This window comes from Python bivittatus, unplaced genomic scaffold (assembly GCF_059951505.1).
Source record: "Python bivittatus isolate LINGU-HERP-01145 unplaced genomic scaffold, Pbiv_v1 ctg000080_np1212, whole genome shotgun sequence".
In the NCBI taxonomy this organism is placed as follows: Eukaryota; Metazoa; Chordata; class Lepidosauria; order Squamata; family Pythonidae; genus Python; species Python bivittatus.
In genome coordinates this window covers 50,084,881-50,110,262 of record NW_028277035.1, presented here as the reverse complement: position 1 = coordinate 50,110,262, position 25,382 = coordinate 50,084,881, and the positions used below count along the sequence as shown (strand labels likewise).

Below are 25,382 nucleotides of genomic sequence, written 5' to 3'. Positions count from 1 at the left end.
TTTCTTTTGCTTAATCCTTTCTTGCCAAGTATAGTAGCAGCCAGTATAGAAGAGCTTTGAAGTAAAAATGTCAGGATTAAAGGGCTAAACTGAATCTACCTGTAGTTTGGAAGAGCCTCATTAAGGTGGGTATGGATTACTTTGAGCCTCCAGAGCATTAGCAAGATTTTGGCAGCATGATCTTTGCCAGTATTTCATCGACATTCAGCAAAGTGGTATCACTCTCTTTTTCCATTTTTTTTTTATTGGTACCTGCTTTTTATAAATCTGTTCCCTTAATTGTGCCAAATCCTTGGATAAAATCCTGTTACTACTTTGCATTCTTAAAGATTCATGGTGAATTTGGTCTGTTGTCTCAGTCTTGAAAGAGATGCTATGATGCTTCATTCTATTACATATTTTTCTTCAGTGTTATAAAGTTTTGGCAGCTGCGATGACATCTTTGAAAGGTCAGCCTTCAGTCAGTGGTGGAAATTATGAAGCCGTCAATTATTTTATACTGAATCCTAAGTCTATAACTATGGGCCAGCTGTATGGAGAGTTTGACTTGTTAACTCATGAATGGTAAAAGATAAAACTTCTCTTTCTCTTTTCTGGGTTAATTGGGTATTGTGCTTTTCCTTTCTAGGAATTAAAAACTCTATATTAATGGAAACTTAAGAAAACTTTTTAAAAACTTCTAAATAAAATAATTGCAAAAGATTCGGGTCTGATCCAGTGAAAGTTAAGCATCTGGCCTATTTTCCACCAATATTCATATGACTTTGCATATTTAACTGGTTGGATCACATCTTTTCTTTTGAGCTATCAACATCTGATTTTTGTATATATTTAATGAAATAGCACTTTCATATTACTGCTGGTGTGGTTGAGTCATTCCAAGCCTGAGCAAGGCCATCCTCCTTTCTAAAAAATGATTTAAGTTGCTTTGTGAGATAATAATTATTTGAGAAGCAGAAAAAAATGTGATTAATCAGTCAGTAATGAAAATTAAGTTTCTAGTATCCATTTTGATATAAAAATCCATCTCTTCATTTTTGCATCAGCTGTAATTTTTAATCTAAATGGAGAAAGCAGAAACATTTGGGAGATCCCGCCCCCCACCCTCACCTTTCACAGCCATCTTTTCACTCTCTGGATTAAAGGTTTCCTGGTGCATTAATTGGAACAGATTCTGTGGATTACTATACTTACTGTATAAGTATATACAGTATACATTTACAGTATACTGAACATCTTCCTGTTCAGGAATGAAGTAATAAGGATATCCATAAACTGGAGCCTTTTTAGAAACATCAATATACTGTTTCCTTTTACTTACCATACCAAATGTATACTTTTGTTACCAAACATGTAACCCCATACAGGTATGAAAAGTAATAAATAGAAGTTACTTGGCATGAAGCTGAGTAAACATTTTCTAGCTTGACCCAGAAGTTTCTTAGATATGGGCACATATTTACTTAAGGAGGTTTTTCTTTAGCAAATTCTGGTTGAGTGTGTTGACTAATTTACAATATAGTTTTTGCCTAAAGATTGATACATACCGTAAATTCCTCTGAATGACCAAATATATATGTGTGTGTGTGTGTAAATAAAATAGCCATAAAAACTTGTTCATGAGCATAAAACCATCTGTTCTGTCCAGCTGGGCTTTAGAAGGTTTTATTTTCTTTTGATCTTGCAAAAAACACTTGCGCATCCTCAGTGCCTAAATAAACAGAGATGAATGATAATTATAACAGTTTTACACTAATGGCAGTGATAGCCCACTGATAGAGATAAAATGTTGGCCTAAATCCAGTGGCCTCTGGGGCTTTATATTTCTGGTAAGAAATTGATACATGTTTATATATTGCACCTGATACCACAGAGTTCAAGGTCTCCTACTCCAGCACAACCTGCACCTCCTCTTCCTTAACTTCTGGCATCCTCAGATCTTTTGATAATATATATAATGCGGTTATAAATTATATGACATATGATGAGAATGTGCAACTGCTGAATGACTTGGGTATTTCTCCCACTAATTTCATAGGACAGATGGGATTCTTCCTGCTCTCATTCGTGTAGGAGCAGTAGCCTCCGATAAAAAAAAGAAATGGTACATGTTTGATGGTCCAGTTGATGCTGTTTGGATTGAAAATATGAACACTGTGCTGGATGACAACAAGAAGCTGTGTCTTAGTTCTGGTGAAATAATTAAACTAACAGAGGTATTTTTTTCTCTTTTTGTTTCATTACATAACCTCAATATATATTTATGTATATTCATACATAGATTCCAACTGATTCTTACATTTATTTTTAAAAAGGGTCTCTCACAGTGAAGGCAGGCAGGCAGGCAGGCAGGCAGGCAGGCAGGCAGGCAGGCAGGCAGGATGAATGTATGATTTGCCCCCAAAGCAAGATCATGATTGGAGGCTTTTACCTTTTCTGAGAAAACATTCTTACTGTACTTTTTAATGTATAAAAGATAACATTTTATTTTAGAAGATATTTTTATTTATTCATTTATTTGATATGAATTTATTACTCAACTTTCTGCCAAACTATTAGAGATATAAAAATAAATTTAAAACAGTGAAACTAAAATACAGGCAGCAATATTAATATCATCCTAAATATGTAGGACAAATATATACTGTATTTATATACAGTGTGTGTGTCATGCAACTGAAAGTAGTGCTTTTCATTAATATTCAGAATTATCCAACAGAAGATCATTTCAACATTTTGCTTAAAAGGACAAAATTTGACTTTAGAAGTCCAAGCTACGCCCACAATACAGCTGTTTATGCTGGGTGGTACTGGCCAGTGCTATGTTTTTATTAGCACCTAATTCCAGGTGCTTGAGGAATGCAGAGAATTGGATTTAGGGAGCCTTCACATTATTATAAACACAGTCCCATCTGTATAATTTAGATGTGTTCCTTTGATAAAAAGCTCAGGAAAATCTCTGCTCTCTTACCTCTGATTTCCAGGCAATGACCATGATGTTTGAAGTCCAGGACTTAGCGGTGGCCTCTCCAGCTACTGTGTCTCGATGTGGCATGGTATACCTGGAGCCCAGCATCTTGGGACTAAAACCATTTGTGGAATGCTGGCTAAAAAATATTCCAGAGATTATGAAGCCATTTTCAGAGCAGCTGGAGTCCCTTTTCAACAGATTCCTAGAGGTAAGCTATTGCTTGACTCCTAATATTTTGATTCAATATAAACTATGTAAGTTGGTTCAAGGTTTAGCCGAGGGGAGGGGAGCATTAGGCATGAACCTTTCACATCTGATAACATCAGCTTGAGGGCAAGTAGGCAAAATCTATCAGTTGGCAGGAGCTCTTCCTAGGCTGTGCAGGAGCTAACCTTCCTCATTACTACAATTAATTTTAATTGGTACCATAATGGAAAAGTTGGACTGAGCTTCCATGCATAATGGCATTTTCCCACACTGAATGGCCTGAGTTAATGACTGCTGCATATATGCTTCAGGGTTAATATCAGACTTTGGCATTTTTGAATTTGAGCTCTTTTCTCATTTGTTTTGTAAGGTAAGTTGTAGGTTGGTGAGAATGCTAATTTCCATGCTTCCCTGCAATGTTTCTTGAGATATTAATATCAAAACAACAGCAGTGTTGTTTGGAAAGGCTTTACAACATAAGCCACACATGAAAATGTTTCTGGTCTTTATCCCCTTGCCATGCTAAATTTGGTCTAACAGATTTTTCTTCCATTGTCCCAGAAAAACAAATAGCTCTGAACCCTATATTTGCCATATCAAGTCTATTCTTAACGATTATTTCAATTCCTGAACATACCAAATTATATATTATATGGGAGGTCAGTGTTTGGAGCCTCTAATATAATTTCATTTTTTGTAAAAGCAGCTACAACAGGAGCTTGATTTAGATTTTGGCTGCTTGACAGTTTAGATTTGACAGTTTTAACATTTTTTTTTTCATGTGTTCTGTACCCTCAGTCCAGATGACTGGCTGTGAATGCCCTTAGCTGCAAAGAATGGATATAAATATAGAAGCCTTATAATTCAAAATGTACATGTTTTCACTCTTGTTAATGCCAGTGTTGGTTACAGCCAGCAAGGTTGCTGAGTCTCTGCTGGTGCTTGTTCTCTAGCTGAGCTGAAGAGTATTAAAAATACTGTTTAAAAATCAGTGTTTATAGAAGAGTTACCTGCTAGAAGAAAAGGGGGGGGGAAGCATAAACGTTCAAAATAAATCTAAAAACAATTAACTCTGGGTCTTCCTTCATTTCAGGAATCTATCAGATTTGTCCGAAATTCAGTGAAAGAAACAATTGCCTCCACAGATTCTAACTTGACAAAAAGCCTTCAGAAGTTATTGGACTGTTTTTTTCAACCCTTCATTCCCATTGAGGTAAAATTATATGATGCTCAGTATTTCCAATGGGAACACTGGAATGGGTAAATCAGATATAAAGAATAGTTGCATTATATTAAGGAAGGGAAAGGAAAGGGAACTGGTATTCTAAGGGATATTCCAAGAGATTTCTTTGACAGTTATGCTAAACTTCACCATTTTGGGATAATTTTGTGATTTCTAACCTTCTGACATACAAGCATGTTAAGAGCCTAAACTCCTTTGTGTAATAGTAGATCAAAGAAATAATTTCATTTCACATTTATTGATAACAGAGTAGTACTGAAACAGCATATTAAAATAAATTCTAAATATGCTTGATTTCATGCTCTGTCTGTTAGAAAGACAAAATTAAAAGCAATTTGCTAAATTATTTTGAAGGTAATATTGTGACATAATTAAATTGCTAGATAGGAACTTATCATTAGGGTATCTCAGGACCTTCAGTTTACAGAGTGTGGAGCTACTTTTAGGAAAGTGGAATTAAGGAAAGTGGAAAGCGTCCAGACATTCCCAAGTCATGTTTCAATTACCAACAACTTAAATTGTACTGTACACCATAAACAATTGACCTCAGATAGTCTGGCCCTATACCTGTTGAACTTTGCAGATTAATATTAACATCTTATATCTTTCACCATGGTTTCCGTGCATCACATCAGTGAGTTTCCAACATAGAGATGTTGTCAGAATTCTCTAGAAGCGATTTGTGTTTTGAATGTTCTTTCCCGGTGCGCCTAGGACCTGTATTTATTTCATGTGCTGAGTCAGTATCTAGGAACGTTCTCTCTCTTTCTTTTCCAAACTGGGAATCTTAGAATTAGCTAGATTGCTAATTTGTCATTTTATTATTCGCCTTGGTTATGAAAAAAAAGTTAGAGTATATTGTCACACTACTCTGCTGCTTCTTCCTCTAAAAGGTAATTTTTAAAAATGTATCTGACATAGCAGTACATATTTTCATTCAGAACATGTCTGTAATACCCCCTTAAGTTGCTCCTGCCCTTTGCTCATTCTGGCTTGATTTCTTAAGCGGGCTTAAGAAAATCCTACCTGGACTGTCACACATACAAATACATACAGTAAATATATATATAAAGTTAATTTAAATGTATATATGCATTGTTAAAACATCCAAACAAACATACGTGCAGGCATAATACCACTTTAAAATAAGAATCCCTTTCTTGTGAACTTTTTGTTCTCTTAATATTTTCCAGAGCTGCTTTTACAAAGAGTCCTGCAATAGCACAGTGGTTATAACATGTGCCTAGTGCACTGAATGTTGCTGGTTTAAAACCCAGCAGAATGTTTTTAAATTATTATTTTTCTTTTCCTGAACTACCTGCTTTTCCATTTTTTAAAATTAAGTCTAGGAGTGCACCATTTTATCACTCATCCAGTCACTTGATAAGTGACTGAAGAAGTGATAAAATGGTGTACCACAGGATTTATTTAAAAAAAAAAAGCAGTAAAAATGGAAAGAGGGGGAAATAGTAATTTAAAATGATTCTGCCAGGTTTCAAACCAGCAACATTCTGTATCTTAGGCAAATGTTATAACCATTTTGCTCTTTCAAGACTACTAGTGAAGGTAGTGCTAAAATGCTAATTAGAGACCATGGCAACCCACTGACTCAGTTAAGGGAGTGGTACTTCCTCTGTGAAGTAGCCCATAGTCCGGGGTTGGCGCAGCAGAAGGTAACTCACCACAGACAAAATGGACACAGCACTGAGATTATAGAAACAGGAATACAGTACTTTGAAAACAGAGCAGGAAAGGGTGCCTAGAGGTCACTTTCATGGTGGTTGAGGGTTGAATACACACTGGCATTTCTTAAGAAAGGAAAGTATTGTAAAATGTTACTAGAATCAACCCTATAGTCAAAGAAACACCAAAAAGATACAAAGATACAAAGAAGAATGAAGGAGACAACATTTGACACATGACAAAAAAAAGCAAACAAAGCACAAGGACAAGGCAGTCATATCAAGCAGCCTCTACCCTCAGAGGATTCACAAAGCTCTCCTTTGGTTTATCCTACTCCAGAATCATTGCCCTTGACATTTGAGCACAAAGTTATAACAAAGATTATAACTAAGATCTGAATACCAGACATGGTATTCTGGTGAGTTCTAGTTCTGAAGGAGAAAAAAAATGAAAAAAATGTGAAATCCAAGTCTTCATTAAGGAAACAACTTCTTGAGATGTATGCTTGCTTAAGCATTGCAGTCCAGGCTTAGCCAGACTCACCACTTGTATTCAGCATACTGGAGTTATTTGTTTCAAACAAGTAGACACTATTCTTGATCTTGTTCGCTGTCATATTGTAGTGGTTGATTAGATAATGATTGGTATAATAATTTTTATTTTTTGTTCAAAACATAATCATATAGTCTATATGTATATCCAAACTGACTGATCCAAAGCTATCCATGACTGCTATGTTTATTATATTTTTATGTTATGCAGTTACTGTTATTGTTGATTTTGATTCTATGAGTTGTTTTTCTTTACCACTGAGTTTTTGGTATTTTATTTTTTTGAAAGCTGGCAGAGTCTCAATGATTTGGCAGCATACATGATTAAATAAATGGTATACTTAATAAAGGAGATTTGACTTCATAGTTAGCATTGCAGTTTCAAGCAGAAAGATCATCCCATTATAGCAGAGCCTCATGTCTGCTCCTACAGACATTGGAGTACCTAAACTCTCTTCTCCATCAGGTGAAACCTATATGCATGATTCAGTGTCAAATATTTTGGTGACACCATTGTTGTTCCTAAGGTTAGTTTGTTCCCTTTGAAGGATGCTAGATATTATACTCAACGGATATTGAGGATGATGAGACTCTAGGATTGGAAGCCAGCCATTGTGATGGATAACCCAGTTTTCTCTAGTCTCAGGGAGCTTAGGTAACCTCTATAGCAGTGATTCTCAACCTTTTTGAAGCTGCCGCCCCCCTAAGGAGCGGAAAAATTTTCAACGCCACCCTTTGTGAAAATCCTGTAATTTAGGGGGGGGGGGGAGTTACTGAATTATAAAAGGCAAAAATTTTAAGTAATTTTTTTCAGTAGACTTACACACCAAATTTGTTCGATTTAACTCGATACTTTTGCCCTGGAAGGTAATTGCATTCCTTTTATTAAAATTAAAATGACTAATGCAAAAAAAATGAAGCGAACAAAAAGCAACTCGAAACACGGGTCAAATCAAACATTCATATTGAAAGGACGCTCAACACACGCACTGCGATTAATCATGCAGGAAAACAGCTGACGCATACGCTGTGCTGGTTGGGATCGGAGAAGAATCATAGTGTCGAGTTCTTCAAGGTCATCCTACCTAGAATACAAATTCATCTCACCATTCTTAGTGTAAGTTCGTTTTATTGCTGGTACAAATGGTGTAAACCGGATAATCGATTTAATAAATTTTTTTGGGAGTTTTAAAATTAAGTTTGAATGCCAAAACATGCCCACCGCCCCCCTACCGCCCAAAACAAGTTCACCGCCCCTCAGCATCCTCCCACCGCCCCCCAGGGGGCGGTACCGCCCCCATTGAGAACCAATGCTCTATAGAGTTCATGTTAATGTCCTTCCATTTCTGACCAGACATTTGAACCTAACACAGTAGAGGTAGCACAAAGAAAAGCATTGCAAAAAGTACATACCAGTGGATCAGGAGAGCAGGGATCTCAATGGAACAGGATGTAAAACAGTGCTCTCTCAGCACCCTATCTCTTAAGGTCATGAACTGCCAGATCTGCATGATAACTATCAGTTACTCCTATGGAACAAACTAATGCCTAGGCTTCATCATTTACCAGATGATACTAAGTGGGGTGCAACAAAGGTTTTCTAGGAAGAAGCAACCTACCTAGCTTACCAACAAATTAACATTGCCAGACACCATGCTGATTGTGCCACTAGAGCCATGGCAGAAGCTATAACATTACACTGTCATGCCTGGTGGCACTTCTCAAATCTAAATAAGGAAGCACAGCCTCAAGTTGAAGGCTTATGATTTTATGGGGAGAGCTCAGTACATGTAAAGACAGAAGTTGAAATAGATTGGAGAAATAACCATATGGAGCTGGGACCAGCATGCTTTCCATATTATTTCCTGGAGACAAGGAACTCTTTCATCCATAGCGTCTGCCAGCTGCTTAGATCTCTCAGAGGCTGCAGCAGTATTAATACAGAAGCAGCCCAAAGTCAAGTGCTCTGCTTGAACTTTTGAGTCAGCACAGTCCTCTCAAACCTATAGAAGAAGTGGGAAATGCAGCAAGCATCAGTTTTGACTGAGCAGACTTCCTAGACAACAAGCATAGAATTTATCATTATAGAATTTTATCCTAAGGATAGTATGTCAAGTTTATGCTGAGGATCACCACCATACTTTCATTATGTGTACATCTTGTAACTCTGTGTACCTCTACTACCACCATATTTTTATCATACAACTCCATCTTGGGCCAAGAAAACAATAGAAACCCAGTAAAACAAGTAACCAAAGCAGGATGATGTCCTCAAACCAATCCTGGACCCCATATCTCAATGATTTCATCATGTCCAAGAGCATCAGTGCAATTCCTAACAATGGCTGCTTCTCCCTGGAGCTGGAAAGCTTTTTGCTAGGATATGGCTAAGGAGATACATAGTCTGAGTTGGACCAGGTATTATAAATCAGTATCAGAACTTCCCAGGAATGTGGAAAGCATTGAAATCTTTCAAAAATCACACTAAATATATTAGTCAGGTATCCTCTGACAAAATCATGGTACAACAAAAAATGTAGTATGAAATCTCGCTATATCTTCTTCCTATAGGCATCATACCATGATAGTCATTTACCTTGTGGATATTGGCAATATTCCTGCAGTTCAAGGGTTAGATCGTAGTAGGTACACATGAATGGCAGCTGGGTTGGCTGGTCTTTCAGTTATGCTATGAAGCATGTTTGTTTGTTACATTTGTATGCCGCCTAACTCACAAGTACAAATATTAAAACAGGAAAAAATACAAAAATAGACAAAAATAAAAGACAAAAAGATGGGTGGCCTAAATACCCACAGCCATTCGGGCTTGAGAGGATTGAGTCAGAGACAGTTTCTCTCCATCCAAACCCACACAGCCTCCAGGCACTGGGACAGAACTTGGACAGCTTCACTTGACCAGTCCAGGGTCAAGAGATGTAACTGGGTATCATCAGCATACTGATGATACCAGACCTCAAATCAGCAGATGATCTCCTCACACAGTGGTTTCATGTAATTGTTGAAAAGTAAGGGAGAGAGAACAGAACCCTTTGGCCCCCTACAAAACAGAGGCTGAGGGAGCCATCTCTCCCCCACCCCAACCAACACCAGTAATTAGGAAACTATCCCAAGTGAAACAACTAACAAGCTAGAGACAATTAACAACTGGGTGGCTTCCGGAGGAGATATGGCTGAAGACAGCTCTGCGAAAGCAGAGCCAATGACTGCGGCAAAGAACAAGGAACCAATGAGTAGACTGGTTCCTTGGAACATCTCTGGATAAGGAGAGGACAGGAGATTGCCCACATGTGCTCCGGATGGCTGCTCCCTGCAAAGAGACCACAGGACAGCAGTTTTCCATGGATTTGAGCACTGGGAGAGGAGAGGATTAGCCATCTTGCTCACAACTACAGCAGAAACTTTTAAAGGACGCTAAGTTCGCAAATCTCACTTTCGAACCACTTTCAGAAATTGCTCATTAATTACTTCTAAACTATTAGAGAGCTTCGGAATAATAAGTTTAAAAATGCCAGGTGAGTCTGCCTTTAATTCTGAACAAAACAAAACTTTAAGCTTAAGAATTCAAAGAATCTAAAATAAACAGCAAAAAAGCCAAATAAGATTTTGATCTTAGAAAGTTACAGAAGGATTAAGGGTTCAGATAAAATTGGAGCAGAACTGCAAATAAAAGTTCTTGCTTAAGGGAGCCATGTTTAATTGTGCTGCCAGCAGATGTAAGACATCTTTCTTGTTACCTGAACTGCCCAAATTGTCCACAGTCCCAAAGGCACTTCTGTGCTATCAGTGTAAATGTCCACTCTCTGCCCCTTGGTTGATTGGTAGGCTTGCATTAGAGCATATGCTTCAGCTATTTGAGCAGACAAATTGAATGGCAATTTCCCCAATTTCAGGACTTCATGGAGAGAAGAAGCATCATAGCCCGCAACTCTTTTTTCCACGAGAAGTACAAAAAAGATGATCTGTCTGTATACAGCTCAAGATCAGCACTGGAGATTCTCAAGTCATACATAGATTTTCTACAAAAACCTTCTGCTTTCTTACAGATATAAGCCTCCTTTCTTTGAGAAAATATAACCATAAGCTCAGCAGTAGAAAAATGTGGAGCAAACCATTCACTGGGCAAACATTTGCTTAATGCACAGCAGATTATAAACTAAATTAGCAAGTAAAAATTCAAGCACCCAAAACAAAACAAAAATGATACATCTAATTAAGGGCTCGTGTTCAAAGACAAATATTACCTTCCAGTCACTAGTCTCTGAGAATGTGCAAAAATATTTAAAAAAAAATATTTTTCATGAGTTCCTAGTTTTCCAAAACAAAATTCATAGCTGACAGTTCCACAGAAGTGTTTGGAATTGGTGAGTAAGGAGAATAAAGTAAATAATACTGGGCAACCACACACACAGAATACTATATATAATATTACAGTGACATTGTTCTTACTTTTGCAACCCCAATTTTGTGTTTGCATAATTATTCATAGCTAAAATTGTTTTACTGTTCCTAGAATTACTAATTATGCTCTGCTTTCACCTTTTACCACCATAAGGCTTCTCCTGAAAATAAGCACATTATTATTATTTCGGAATATTCTTTCTGTACAGGCATTAAAATGGAATGCCTCATCTGTTGTCCCCAGCCCTTGGAATAAGAACTAAATTAACAGTAGGTACCCAATGGAAACTTAATTGTGATTACTACATTTTGCAGGGAAAGTCACTGTATATTTTATTTGCAAAAGATTCTGATATTCCCAATAGTCTCCCAAAATTAGTACTTGTAAGTCGGGGAAGAAGAATCTATGTGTGAGCAACAGAATTTTCCTCAACAACTTGTGTGATTCAAAGCCAAAAATTATATTTTGAAAGACCAGATAGATTGTGCCTGTTTATGGAGGCTTTATTAATTTTTTTTCGAAGTACTATTTTCCTGCTGCATATTATATACTATATTATTGGATGAAAAAGAAAACCAGAAGATTGAAGCCAGCTCAAAGCCACTGCCATGCCTCCTTTGCATACCAAGTTCCTTCCCCCTCAAAAAACTTAGGGGATGGAGCACTCTTGGAAGGAGTGTGATAAGGAAAACAACAAAGCAGGGGGCAATGGGGCTGAGAAAGGAACTCATACAGAGTGGGCCTCAGGGGCTGATGCAGGTCTCCTGTAGAGGAGAAATCACCCATTGGGGAGAGTGGGGAAAGCTCTGCACCCCTCAGCAAGCCACAGCAGCCAGGGATCTCCCTGATTTTATAACAATAGAAAGTCTCCTGCCTCCCCCTCAAATTGTTCAAGTATCCTGGAGTTCAGAGGGGTATCATCCAACCCCCTCCTAAATCCAGCAGTTGTCAGACAGAGACTTACACCCTTAAAATTCAGATCTCTATCTTGCTCTTGTCATGATAAAGAGGGGGAAGGGTTTTTCTTAGCTCTTTAAGGAATCTCCAGTGGTTATGCAAATCCTAAAGGCTATCAAGTGTTGAATATTTTATAGTGTCCACCCACTTCCTCCTTTCTATGGCAACATCATTCCAATTGAGAGGCAGCAGTTCTCAGTCTCGCAAGAGCGCCTCCCAAACAAGTAATTCTGTCCAAACAAAAGCACTTTCAGGTGCTTTTATTCCCCTTTCTTGCATCACCAAAAATAACTCCATTAACCAAAGTTAAAACTTACAAGACCTTTCTCTACAATTTATACTAGCATTTCCTTTGGGGGAGACAGCCACACTTCCTCTATCCTGTCTTTCTACTTACAAAATCTCTCAAACAGTTGTGCATTTTATATCTTGAATGAAACCAGAGTGATTGCTATTGTTAAGAACATATACTTTTACAGGTTTCTTCTTCTCTCTCACAGAAGCAGTCAAGGCAATTCCTATTAATTAACAAGACAAAAAAACTGTCCTGGACTCTACAGCACAGCTTTGGTGGCCGGGCAAGCAATTAGCATTTCTTTTTGCACTAAAAGTTTTTCCCACTGGTTGTTATTTTGTTGACCCTTTACACCAGTTACTTTTTAGATTGTACTGAATCTTTCACAGTGCCTTTCATGCATTATTTTTGTATTATGTTTCTTAGTTGATCTTAATTCTTCTAGTTCTTGTTCTGTTAAAGAATCTTGAGAGGATGACAAAATTAAAATTTGGTCTGTGTTGAAGAAGCTTCTTTTCAATTAATAAAGCTTCAGTCTCCTCTTGGGCATTTTCTATTTGTTGCTGTATAGAAGTTTTGCCTAAGCATTTTCACACACACACTTTCCTCTCACACATATTCATCCCAAAACCCCATCACAGCAACTGATCATGTAATGAGAAAGGAATTGGTAAGGGAAGATGCTGCGCAGCTTGGATGGTAGCATGTACACACATTGCTAGCCCCCTTTGTTAAATTGTGCCATTCCTTAACATTTGTTATTGTCTCATTCCCCCTCATTGTTCTTTCATGATCATAATTGGAGCTCCAAGAGAGCTGTTTCAGCATGCTTTCTCCTTGACCCATTTCCTAGTATCCAGTTCTGTCGTGGACTGGGAATCTAATCAAGGTTTTTCCCAACTGCCATCAATGTACAGCAACTTCCATAGAGGAATAAAGCTAGCTGTCTTAACTGAGCACAGAAAGACAAGTACATATAAGTTGGATACTTCTCTATTTCCAGTGTCCTAGAACTTCCATATTATTTCTGCCAAGGCCTTGGACTTCTCTGCCTGCCTAACTGTCTCCATCTGGCCTCAGGATGTGAGAGTCTCAGGGTGACAAAAGGTTTCAAGAACTAATGTTGAAATCAACTTTCTGTGGACCAGGTTATCATCTCCCTCTCTATCTTTTGGTCATCACATCCCATCTTCATTGCCCAAACTGTTGGGGATCTATTCCAAATGAAACAACCAACAAGCTTTTCCATTAAAAACTAATGATGGTCATCAGAAACTTCTCCAGAAAGGAGAAAGGTACTTGTGTTGCAATAGTCCAACCAGGAGATGACCAAGATGTGAGTGACTGTTAGGAGTGCCTCCCAATCCAAGAAAGGGTGCAGATTTGTGCAAAAGGCCTGCTGCTTATGGTTTCCATCTGTTCTTCAGGAAGGAGCTGACAGTCCAAGAGGACCCCTAAATTATGTACCAGTTCTGCTTGGAGGAATCAGCCGCCACCCAGAATCAAACATGAAGGGTCCTGGGATCCAGGAGATCCTAACACCCACAGCCACAGAGTCTTACTAGGATGAAGACTGTACTTTCCATGCAAACCCCCACAACCTCTAGACACTGGGAAAGAACCCTAATGGCCTCTCTTGGTCAGAAAGGAGTAGGATTGTATAGCTGAGTATCATCTGTATAGTAATGATAACCCCATGCCAGCAGATGATCTCATCCAGCAATTTCATGTAGATGTGAAATAGTAATGAAGAGAGGCTAGAGCCCTGTGAGATCCTACAAGTGGGGGCTAAGGGAAAGATCTCTCCTCTCCTATCATCACCAACTGGAACTATCCATATCTCTGTGTGAGTCACAGGACTCTACATCATCCAGATCTCGCATCTCACAGCTTGAAGGATCAACTTGGCTTGGTGACAGTTGGGATTGTTTTTGTCTTTCAGGCTGCCAAAAAAGTCATCAGTACAAAAATCTTACAAAGCCACATTTATTTATTTATCTATCCAATTTATATGGCCACTTTGGGTAGCAAATAAGATAAAAACAATTCCATTAAGCCAAAAACAAAACCAAAAAACCAAAAATATAATTATGTGGGGCTTATTAAACCACCAAGCCAAATCAAATCCTGTATACCCATTCCAGAGCCCCCATGCTAACATCCCAACACCAAAGCTGGAATTGGGATGTTAGCATGGCAGCCTTTTTCCACTTTTACTCATAATGTAGAGGAATCACTATCAGCAGCACCTGGGGACGTAGTGTTTAGGTGTTCGTTATCTTTTCACTGTAAATGTTTAGCAATTTCTTATTTACAGATTTATCTTCTATCCATTACAGCAATTCATGCTCCAATTACACAATATTCCTGTCATCCAGCAATTTTTCAAAGGTCTGACTATTGTTTCTGCATCACCATCATCAGTGGTTCCTTTTTGAAGCCTTTCTGTAGTTTTATCTGTAAGGCGAAACTCACAACTTATGATACTTCATTGAAATAGGGTGGCATTCTACCTTAATGTTTACTTTCTTCCAAAGGTATTTCTGGATTTCATTTGAATGAGGGCATTATATTGCCAATTTTTTTCTACTTTGCTAACTCATTAGAATAGTTATTCAACTGCATAGACATGCTGAAGACTTTGTCATTTTCTTTTGAGGACTTTCAGAAAACACAAGGTGTGCTGGGACATATCCAAAGAGAGGCATGCAAACATCTTCATAAAGAATTGCCGATGGCTAAGTAGTCCCTTCTTGACTATATATTGTCAAAGGAACATATTACTGTTGTTTATTTATCATGCAGGTACTCAATCTCAACTCTCACTCTTAATTCAGCACCGCCACTTGGATATTTAAATCAGGTCAGATAGTGCATTTGGGCAGAGGGTAATGTTGTCTCCCCTTCATTGAGTTGCCTGGTCCACTACTGTGAAAGTACCTTGTTATATCACATGTCTGTGATCTACACTGAAGAATAAGTTACCTACCTTTAACTGTGGTTTCTTTGAATGGTTATCCACCCTCCCACCTATCCTATGCAAAAATGTCCATCTGAAGGGATTAGTCACTGATCGTCTTATAAGTACGTGGACTGAGAGAGAACTTTCTGGGCCTGCCACAGTGCAACTCTAGAATATTTCAGTAATAACAGCATAGGTTCAGGAAAATCATATTTGCAAATGCACAAATGGCTACAGCACTCAATGAAACAGTTTCAGGTATGTAATATAGTATTCTGTAAGCAATTGATGATCAGTGCAGATCTTTCATTACAGGCATTATATGAGCTTTGAATTTTGTCCCACTTGCAAATTTAGGTCACTTTTCAAGGATATCCCTATGAAAACCACATTGTAACAGTCAAGGCAGGATGTAACCAAGGCATGGATAACTTGCCAAATCTGACAGTTTAGAAATAATTGCAGCTAGCACATATAGTATAATTGTGGGAAATCACTCCTCGCCACAATGGAAATACAGTGAAAGCCAAGTTTCAACGAATAGTCCCCAATTGTAGACAGTCTTTTATAGGGGATGCAATCCTATTGAAAACAGATTGAACAATCATGCTTGAATTCATTGTCCTATTGACCAATAGCATCTCCATCTTTTCTAGATTTCATTTCAGCTTGTTGCTTATCCAACCCACTCTCAAACTTAGATAATAAGGATAGTAAGGAGCAGTTCAGGTGGATGTCTAGCATTCTGATAGCATCTACTCCAAAGCTTGGGAAGAGGAGGAATGGGACATTGCAAGCAGTACCACCAAGGTGCAATCCTTTCAGACATTCCAGAATACTATAGATAATGGTATCAAAAGTTGTCAAGAAGTGCAGAAGAACAAGCAGGATCATACCTCCCCACATCCATTTTCTAGCATGGGTCATCAACTAAGGCGATCAAAGCAGTTTTAGTAACCTTCCAGCCATAAGCCCAATTGATGTGGCTCCAGATTATATCATAATTGTCCATTAATTTAATGTTCATTTTAATTGTATGTGTAACATTCTAGATTGCTTTTTAAAAATTTGTTAGGTGCAGGAGTATTTAATTGAGTAGCAAGGTGAGTGGATATAAATTGAATACATTAATAAATCAAACATAAATACTAATTAGTCACTTTGCAGTGAAATGGGTGGTGACAACTTTGAAATATAAATAAATATAAATAAATAAAATATAAATTATTTAGGAAGTGTATTTTGTTAATTGATTCTTCAGGGATTGAAAAGAATGCCTCCAGAGAAGACAGCCCGTATTGGTGAACTAATAGAACCCTGGTTCATATTTGCTTTGATCTGGAGTGTTGGTGGAACTGGAGATGCCCAAAGTCGAAATGCCTTCAGTAATTGGTTAAGGAAGAAGATGTCAGATGAGAAGGCAAGTTGAAGGAAAGGGGTATCATCAGTTCATAATGGCACCTTGTTGCAGGTTCTTTTTTTTTTTTCAACCACCAATAACCAGATTGGCCCAGACTCAATATTATTAATTAATTAATTAATTAATTAATTAAAATTTATTGGCCACCCAACTCCAGTGGACTCTGGGTGGCGTACAAAACTAGGGAAGATATAAAAACAGCTAAAATCATTAAATCAAACAGACAGCCCAGACTAAAATAATCTAAGAGACAACTAAATCAGTAAGACAAAACAGGGGCCACTGAACAAAGAATAAACGTTAACCCCTGGCCTGGGACCAAAGCCAGGTTTTCAAAGCTTTCCGGAACCCCAGGAGAGAGGGCACCATCCTTATCTCTGGGTCCAGAAGGTGGGGGCCGCAAGAGAAATAGACAGAAAGCACTGGAAACTTGGAGTTAATTGGGTTTTTTTTATCTCCCTTCAGTGGCTGCGGGGAGACTTTTATTTTACAAAAGGAAAGTTTTCAAATAAAAGGAAGTTGAAGACTAAGAAGAAATGAATCTTAATAATAAAACTATTTTCTATTTTAACCATCTGTTTTCTTTATCTACATTATATTCTTTAAAGTCCAATTTCACTATATTCTCTTATCTTTCTATTCTATATCTTCAATATATTTATTTATTGCTCACTTCTGTATTTCTGTTGTCTTAATCCTTATATATCTCTGTTGTCACTCTCTATACATCTTTTTCCTCAGAGTTCAATCTGACTTTTTTTTAGTTTCTTTTTAATATTTCTGTCCTGTCCAAGTCTTTAGTTTTTCTTAAACTTTTCCCCTTGTTTGTTCCTGGTGGGGCATCTTGCTTCTTCTGCTCTTCTTCTGAATCTTTGCTTCATCTGAGGGAAACGGCTTGAAGAAGTTTTACCTTATACCAGCTCTGAGTGAAGGAAATAAATGCCTCTCTCTTCCCAGTTTTCTTAGCTGCTGCCTCTTTTCCTGTTGCCTCTTTTCACCAGGGGGGTTTATCTTTTAGTTTGCCTCTATATTTGACTCCTGGGCTTTGGCTTTGTTTGTTCAGCCCTCTCCTCATGAGGCCTGTGGTGGCAGAGTTCCTAGTCAGCCATCTTGTCTTCCCTCCTTCAGCTCGACACTCCTACTTGATTGACAGCTGGGGGGATGACAGGGGAGAGGCAAGAAGGGAAGGGAGAAGAAGTCCAGGGGCTTATAACCTGCTCAGGGAGTCTGTCCTTCCACACACCTAAAGGAAGTCACACATTTCTAGAATGTGTATTTTCATTAATGCCAGGCCAACTATCTGACAGATATCATTGATATGGTAATTTCTTTATGAATCATTTTGGGAGACAAATTGGATGGAATCAGTCTAGTGTTATCGCCACACTTACTTCTATTCCTCATGTTTCCACTCCATAGATTAAGCTATTATTCCCAGAAAAAGGGATGGTCTACGACTATAAACTGGATGATGCTGGAATTAGTAACATTGAAGAAGATGAGGATGAAGATGTTGCAGAGGTGGTATATTATATTTTCATTATTACCTACAGTAAAGGCTGCTCCGTGCCAAAAGGCAAGTTGTACAGGGTTACTGCATCTGCTAATGCACCCAAGAATCGCTCTCCTCAAATTAATATGTAAAGGGGCTATAACTGTACAGGTAGTCCTCACTACCCACTGCCTTGTTCAGCGACCATTCAGAGTTACGACAGCACTGAAAAAGTAGATTTACAAGGTCCTCGAACTTGCAGCCATTGCAGCGTCCCTGCAGTCACATGATTGTGATTTGGGCACTTTGCAACCGGCATGCATTTATGACAGTCACAGCTTCCTGCAGCCACATAATCACCATTTCCAACCTTCACAGCCAGCTTCTGACAAGCAAAGGCATGGGGAAGTCAGCAGGAAGTCACACGTTGTGGTCACGTGATGTCATGCTTAACAACCCGTGGTGATTCACTTAATGACCACAGCGGAACTGATATAAATCCAGCACAGTCATGTGATGTTTCAGTAAATGACTGCATTGCTTAGCAACAGAGTTTCTAGTCCCAATTACAGTTGGTAAGTGAGGACCACCTGTATATCAAATTATGCATATTCTTTATACAAGACCCCGGCCCAATCAGGATACCCCATCTCTTTGCAATGAGTACTCCTGTATACAAATAGGGGTGCATGTACATTGTCTTCACATGCTAGCAAGGGTGTGTGCGTTGTGCTTATTTGGTGGTGAGAGTGAGGCTGGGCTGCACAACCTCAACCATTCCTTCAGTTCATTCAGAATAATCTGAACTGCCTTATTGCCTTTGCATTGATCTTACAATCAATTCCTACTCTTTTAAAGAAGTAGTGAAATAGGTTATGCCATCTACTCTGCAGTCACAATGCATTTTGTCTGAAACATCTGATTTTTTAATTCAGTATCGAAGTGTTTCACAGTATTTCAGTGTGTATCTATCTCTATAGCATTCTTTTGAAATAGGAATCAAATTGTGATCCAGGACATTTCCATACTGCCTTCATTTTCACTCCCCTGTTTTAAATGGCTGCCATTATCCCCACTCCTGTTATCCTTGACATCCCATGAGCACTAAATGAACTGAGCAGTGTTCCCTTCTGTCAACCAATGGGCAGGTGTAAAAATTTAAACCCAGGACTTCCGGGGAAGAAATGGTGAACTGAAGATGGCTCTGCTAAAAGCAGAGCCAATGATCGCAGTGGAATGAAGAGCCGGCAAGTAGACCGGCTCTTTGTAATTCCTCTCTGAACAAGGAGAGGACTTGAGATTGCCCACAAGTGCTCCATGCAGTTGCTCCTCACAAGGAGACTGCAAGACAGTGATCTCTAGTGGGTTTAGAGCTCTGGGAGACAAGGGAATAGCCATCTTGCTGAAACCACAGTTGGTACCTTCAGAAGGACACTGGGTTCACATACTTACTTTTCTAATCACTTTCGTAAATTAATTGTTAACTGCTTTTTAGCTATTAGGAACCCTTGGATTGACAGATTTTACAGCACTGAGTGGGTTTCCTTCAATCCTTAGCAAAAAAAAATTTAAATAAAAGTTTAAGGACTTTTTTTTTTCTTTTGGAATAAACAGCAAAAGGGTGACTAGAACTTTGATTTTGGAAAGTTACAAATGGACTGAGGGTCCAGATGGGTTTGAAATAAGATTTTAGAATTAATCATAAGAATCTTTCCCACGAGAAGATGCCTTTGTTTTGAATTCTCTAAAAAAATGACAGGATGAGACTTTGAAGATTGGACACTAGAGGGAACCAGAAGAAACTAAAGATTACAATTAAAGGAGAACACTTAAATTTGACTTACTAATATAGAATGAAGCAAAATATTTTAACACTGGACTTATTGAAGGATATTTTTGAACAATGGATTCAGAAGTTAATTTTAAAAATGTCTGCCTCTATAGACAGACTGTGTTTAAAAGATATTATGGAAGAGGAACAAGTTTTACCTGACAAAATTGAGATGATCTGACAGTGGATGTAAAAATGGCAGGCTACAAGAATGATATGGAAAAAGATACTACACTGGACATACAATAGAAACTGGCTGATGTCTTAATAATTAAAAGGGATATACAAATAACAAACTAAGAGAGGGACCACGAGGCTTTAAGGATTTGTTTATAGATAAGAGATGGATATGGGAAGAGATCATTTTTTGTATTTTAAGAGAAGGTGATAATTTACTAAAATTGCTTATACTTGTGATGAAGGAGGAAGTAATTTCTTTATATATTTCTTTTCTTTTTCTTTACTATATTCTTATTTTTTCGTTTCTATTTTCTTTCTATTTTTTTTCTTTTCTGCACTTCATATTTTTTCTTTTTCTTTCTAGTTTGTATTAGTTTTTATCTTTTTAATTGTAATCTTTTATAAAATTAGTATTAAAAAAATTGAGACCTAGATGGCACCGTACACAAACATACTACAACTGTACTGTTACCTCACACTCGGCCTGTGTGATCTTGCAGTCGCTACAAGAGGGAGCTACCAATCCATCTATTTGCTCAGTTTAAAAAAGAAGTGAAAAGGTAGAATGGTATTTAGAGGCTTAATATCCACAGCGGGTTGGAGGGCAGAAACTGGCAGGCAGGGAAAAGTGAAAGTTTCTGCCAGTGGAAAACTACTAATTCAGAACCTCCAGCGTTTCCACTGCAAAACTGTTTTCATTGTAATTCATTTCTTCCCCAGCCAAGCTGGAAGCTAATTAGCTCTGCTGCCCAATGGATATGACAGTGTGTGAGCAGCAGGCTTAGAGTGATGCAAATGTAACAAGGGGGGGGGGGTGTCTAAGTCACTTTCTACTTCACTGTTTTGAAAATGAGAGACTGCATTTATCATATGTATTCATATCCGTATACATGGAAAGAATAAAAATATATTGCTTCTCTGGAATAGAGTGATCATCTAGAAAAAAGATGCACATATTTCTATTTCTAGGTTGAACTGACTGGTAAGGAGGATGGGAGAGAAATAAAAGAATTATCTGAAAGAAATTGAGATTTTATGGTTCCTCCATAACTGCACCTTCATGAAAGTTTTAGACAATTGTTATTGATTATATTGTATAGTGGAATTCAAGTAGAGTTAAAAAAAAAAACTTCATTTAGGCTGAATCTAGCCCCCACTCAGAACTCTAGTAAGTTCCAGAGTCTCTAAATCCATCTTAAAGCATGCTACCCAGAATTGGACACAGTAGAGAAGATGGGGTCTGACCAACCAGAATAGAGTTGAATAATTTCTGCTTGCTATTTGGAAATCATATTTTGGTTAATGCAGCTTAAACCTCCATTTGTCTTCTTCGCAGCTACATCACACTGAGCATTCGTAATCAGTTTGTGGTTACTATTTTAAGATATTCTTGCAAGTACTGTCATCAAGCCACTATCACCCATCGTATATCTGAGCTTTTGATTTTTCTTTCATAAGTAAAGAACTTTGCACTTATCTGTGTTAGATTTCATTCAATTGCTTTCAGACCATTTCTCCAAACTATCCAGACTGTTTGAATTTTATATCTATGTTCTACAACATTAACTATCCTGTCTAATTTTGTGCAGTCTGCAAATTTAATATGTATTATCTCCACATCTTCATCCAAATCATTAATGAAAATATTGAAGAGTAGAGATCCCAGAGTTGATCCATGTGGTAGCCCACTTGATATCTCTTTTGAATTGGATGAGGAACCATTGCTGAGCACCCTTTGAGTATAGTTTTCAAGCCAGCTATGTATCCATTTAATTGTCATTAAGTGTGACAACCAGCTGCAAAATTACTTTTTCAGCACTGTTGTAACTCATCCAGCCAACAAGTACAGGTAGTCCTTGCTTAACAACTACCCTGTTTAGCAACTGTTCAAAGTTACAACAGTGCTGAAAAAGTAATTTTGCAGCTGGTTGTCACACTTAATGACCATCACAGCATCCCTGTGGTCACATAATTGAGATTTGGGTGCTTTACAACCGGTAGGATTTATGACTGTTGTAGCATCCTGTGGTCATGTGATTGCCATTTTCATGCTTCACAGCTGGCTTCCGACAAGCAGCATCAATGGAGAAGCTGGCAGCAAAATTGCAAGTTGTGATGTCTTGCTTAATGACCACAGGTGATTTGCTTAATGACCACAGCAGAAGTGAGGTCATAAACCCATCATGGTCACATGATGTCTCACTTAATAACTGCGTTGTTTAGTAATGGAGGTGTCGGTCCCAATTGTGATAATTAAGCAAGGATACTTGTATCTAATTTGCTAATCAGCACTGCATACGGTACTTTGTCAATTTTTTTCTGTAGTCATGTAGGAGAGCCATGCTCATCTATGGTAGCCAAAAACCAGAAAGGTCTGGTAGCACCTTTTTCAACTAACAAATTTTATTAAAAGGAGTAAGCTTTCATATGCTGCAGCTTGCTTCATCAAAGTATATTATATCTGTAGCAGTCTCACAATATAAGGAAGTTAACAGTGAGATAAGATTAGTTTGGCAAGATCTGTTCTTGACAATTCCATGCTGGCTTTTGTTAATTATCTTACTGTTTTCAAGAGTCTTTCAGATTGGTCAATTTGTTGTCTGCTATAGAATTAATGTCAGACTGATTGGTCTGTGGTTTCTTGGATCTTCCTTTTCCACATTTTGAAACTAGTATATTTTGATCTTTGTATTTGTAAACTTCAATCTAAATTATTATAAAAAATAAACTAGTACATTATAATAATTTTTAAAATATATATTTATTTGATTTATATCCAGCCATTCCCTCAGGAGATTATTTGTTCACATTAATATTGTGGGTAAAATATGAATATTTTTTTCTTCCTTTAGAACAAAAGCTTATAAATCAATGTTTGTTCTTTACTCAACCTATCATACTTAATAATATGATCATTACTTGATTGAATATATACATATATTGTACAAATCTATTTTCCAAGTCATCTACAGAGTCCAATGCCTAAAGAGCAAAAAGTCTGCTCTATCCAAGCATGCATGAATTATTGCTCTAATTTTGTTCATAATCACATCATATTATACTTTCTGAGGTTAATTCTTCAGAGGTACAATCAGATCAAGAATCTGGCAGTTTTAACACTGGACATATCTTAAATCATTCAAAAGAATCATTTGAGTTTGTTCACAGCTTCACAGAGCACTTTATCTGCTGGAATCCAAAAATAATTTTCTCACCCTACCACCTTATGACCATAAAATCAGAACATTTAACTTTGCAATACCAGTAGATAAAATTGTATAATGCATATATTTCCATAAACTTAACAAGGAGAAAAAATTGTGCACGTATGTGTATTGTTGTTTTAAAGGGTTCCGGAAACTGATACAGTAATGAAGTAAAATCCCTAGCTTGAATATCTGTTAAAGAAAGCCCATTTCAGGGTGATGTGCCATTTTCCCTGTGTTGGATGCCCTGTTAAACCTCAGCTTTGATATGAATTCTCTAAGTAATCATTGGTAACCTATTTTTAGGCCACTATACTTCCTCTACAAATTTTAAATCTGAGAATATTAACTGGAGCTTGTCTTACAAAATTGCTACACTAAAGCATTTTCTCTTCAGTCAAGCGCTATATAAATAGTAAATACTAAATCTTTTAAAAATTGCAAATTTTGGAGTGCACAGCTATTGTCATTTTCACTCCTGGGAAAATGTGACTTCTTCAGTGTCAGGCTCCCCTAACCAGAACTCAACAATAAATCATGGGCTGTCTAACTTTACATAGCTAAACCTATTTCCCAGACTAGGACTTGGCAATAGGCCCATAGACTCCATTTGGTTAGTTAAGATTCTTGATTACAAACAAGAATCAAGCCAAACAAAATAGTTGATTTTCCACTGCCATTTGTGTGTGTGTGTGTGTGTGTGTGTGTGTGTGTGTGTGTAAGTGCCTCTTTTATGCACAAAGGTACTGTCAGGTTAAGCCCAAGAAACTCCACGAGACAGTTCTGGAACAGCTCAGTTACTTTATTAGCTCACACCTGCTAGACAGAATCTCACCAGACTAACTCTAAACTCCCCAAGCCAGCAACTAAACACTACGAATTCCTTAGGGTGGTGCCAGTCTCATCTTCTTAGCTTTCCCATGCTCACGCTGTGGGCTGAGGAGATGCTTCTACCCTTGACCCCTCTCATTCCATTCCATCATAGGTACAAACCCCTGCCTCTCTCAAGAATTATTGGATTCTCGCTGTGATATGTCATGGCCTTGAAGCTGAATGGTTGCTGATTGCTTACAGTATATAACTGCCTACTCTGACCTGAGAAGCACTGGTCCTCATCTTCTCACACATAGCTAGAATGCTATCTTAACAAAAGGTGCTTGGATGTTCTGCAACAGTGTGTGTATGTTTGTGTAGGTGTCTAAGTTGGGGGGGGGGGAGCTGGAAAAAGGTTTCTGGGTCTACAAGTGGAAGTAGCAAAACAAAGACAGATGGCTTAGCTGATAAAGGAAAATCTCCTTAAAATAGGTCATTTGTGCCAAGTCACAATTAAGAAATTCAAATTCAGTGCCAATAACAAATGAACAAGCACATTGTTATTCAGCTTCATTCTAGAAATCCAACTTGAGCATAACTAGTCTGTCAAACCTTGCAGTCAATATCAGTGAGACTCCAGACACTTCCATATCTATCATTTTCACTCCCCAACTTCTCAAAAGCAGTTTGAAGGCAAACAATGAACTTATGCGCTACCACCAGCCTCCAAACACAGAGAAGATCATGAACCAATCAGGGTCCCCTTCAACAACCAACAGGAGAGTGCAAATATATATCATTCAATCAATGTCATCCCCATCCCCACATTTTTTGTAATTTTATATGCATTTGATTAGCAATGCACCATTTTGACTGGTTGCTGAGTGGTGAAATGATAGCATCTCAGCATGATGCTCTGGTGGCTGAGACTCTCTTGGGAGGGAAAGGCTGGGTTAAGACCAGGAACCAAAAATGGGATGAAGCAAAAACCACTGATGGTGGGGAAATTGGCCATGGACAAGCTTCAGTACAGTGGTACCTCTACTTACGAACTTAATCCGTTCCGTAACTCTGATCGCAAGTCGAGTTGGTCGCAAGTCGAAGTAAATTTTCCCATAAAGTTCAATGTAATTACTGTTAATCCGTTCCGG

General features: G+C 37.9%; 1 protein-coding gene across 1 annotated transcript in view; it reads left to right on the top strand.

Annotated features, from left to right (window-relative positions):
* Window positions 1-25,382, top strand: part of DNAH1 (dynein axonemal heavy chain 1) — a 158,679-nt gene that overhangs the window by 71,590 nt on the left and 61,707 nt on the right. The window contains exons 35-40 of the mRNA XM_025167399.2: window positions 410-564; window positions 2,039-2,216; window positions 2,985-3,179; window positions 4,272-4,391; window positions 16,551-16,709; window positions 18,129-18,233. Of these exons, the coding sequence (XP_025023167.1) occupies window positions 410-564; window positions 2,039-2,216; window positions 2,985-3,179; window positions 4,272-4,391; window positions 16,551-16,709; window positions 18,129-18,233 (912 nt within the window). The remainder of the gene's footprint in view (window positions 1-409; window positions 565-2,038; window positions 2,217-2,984; window positions 3,180-4,271; window positions 4,392-16,550; window positions 16,710-18,128; window positions 18,234-25,382) is intronic.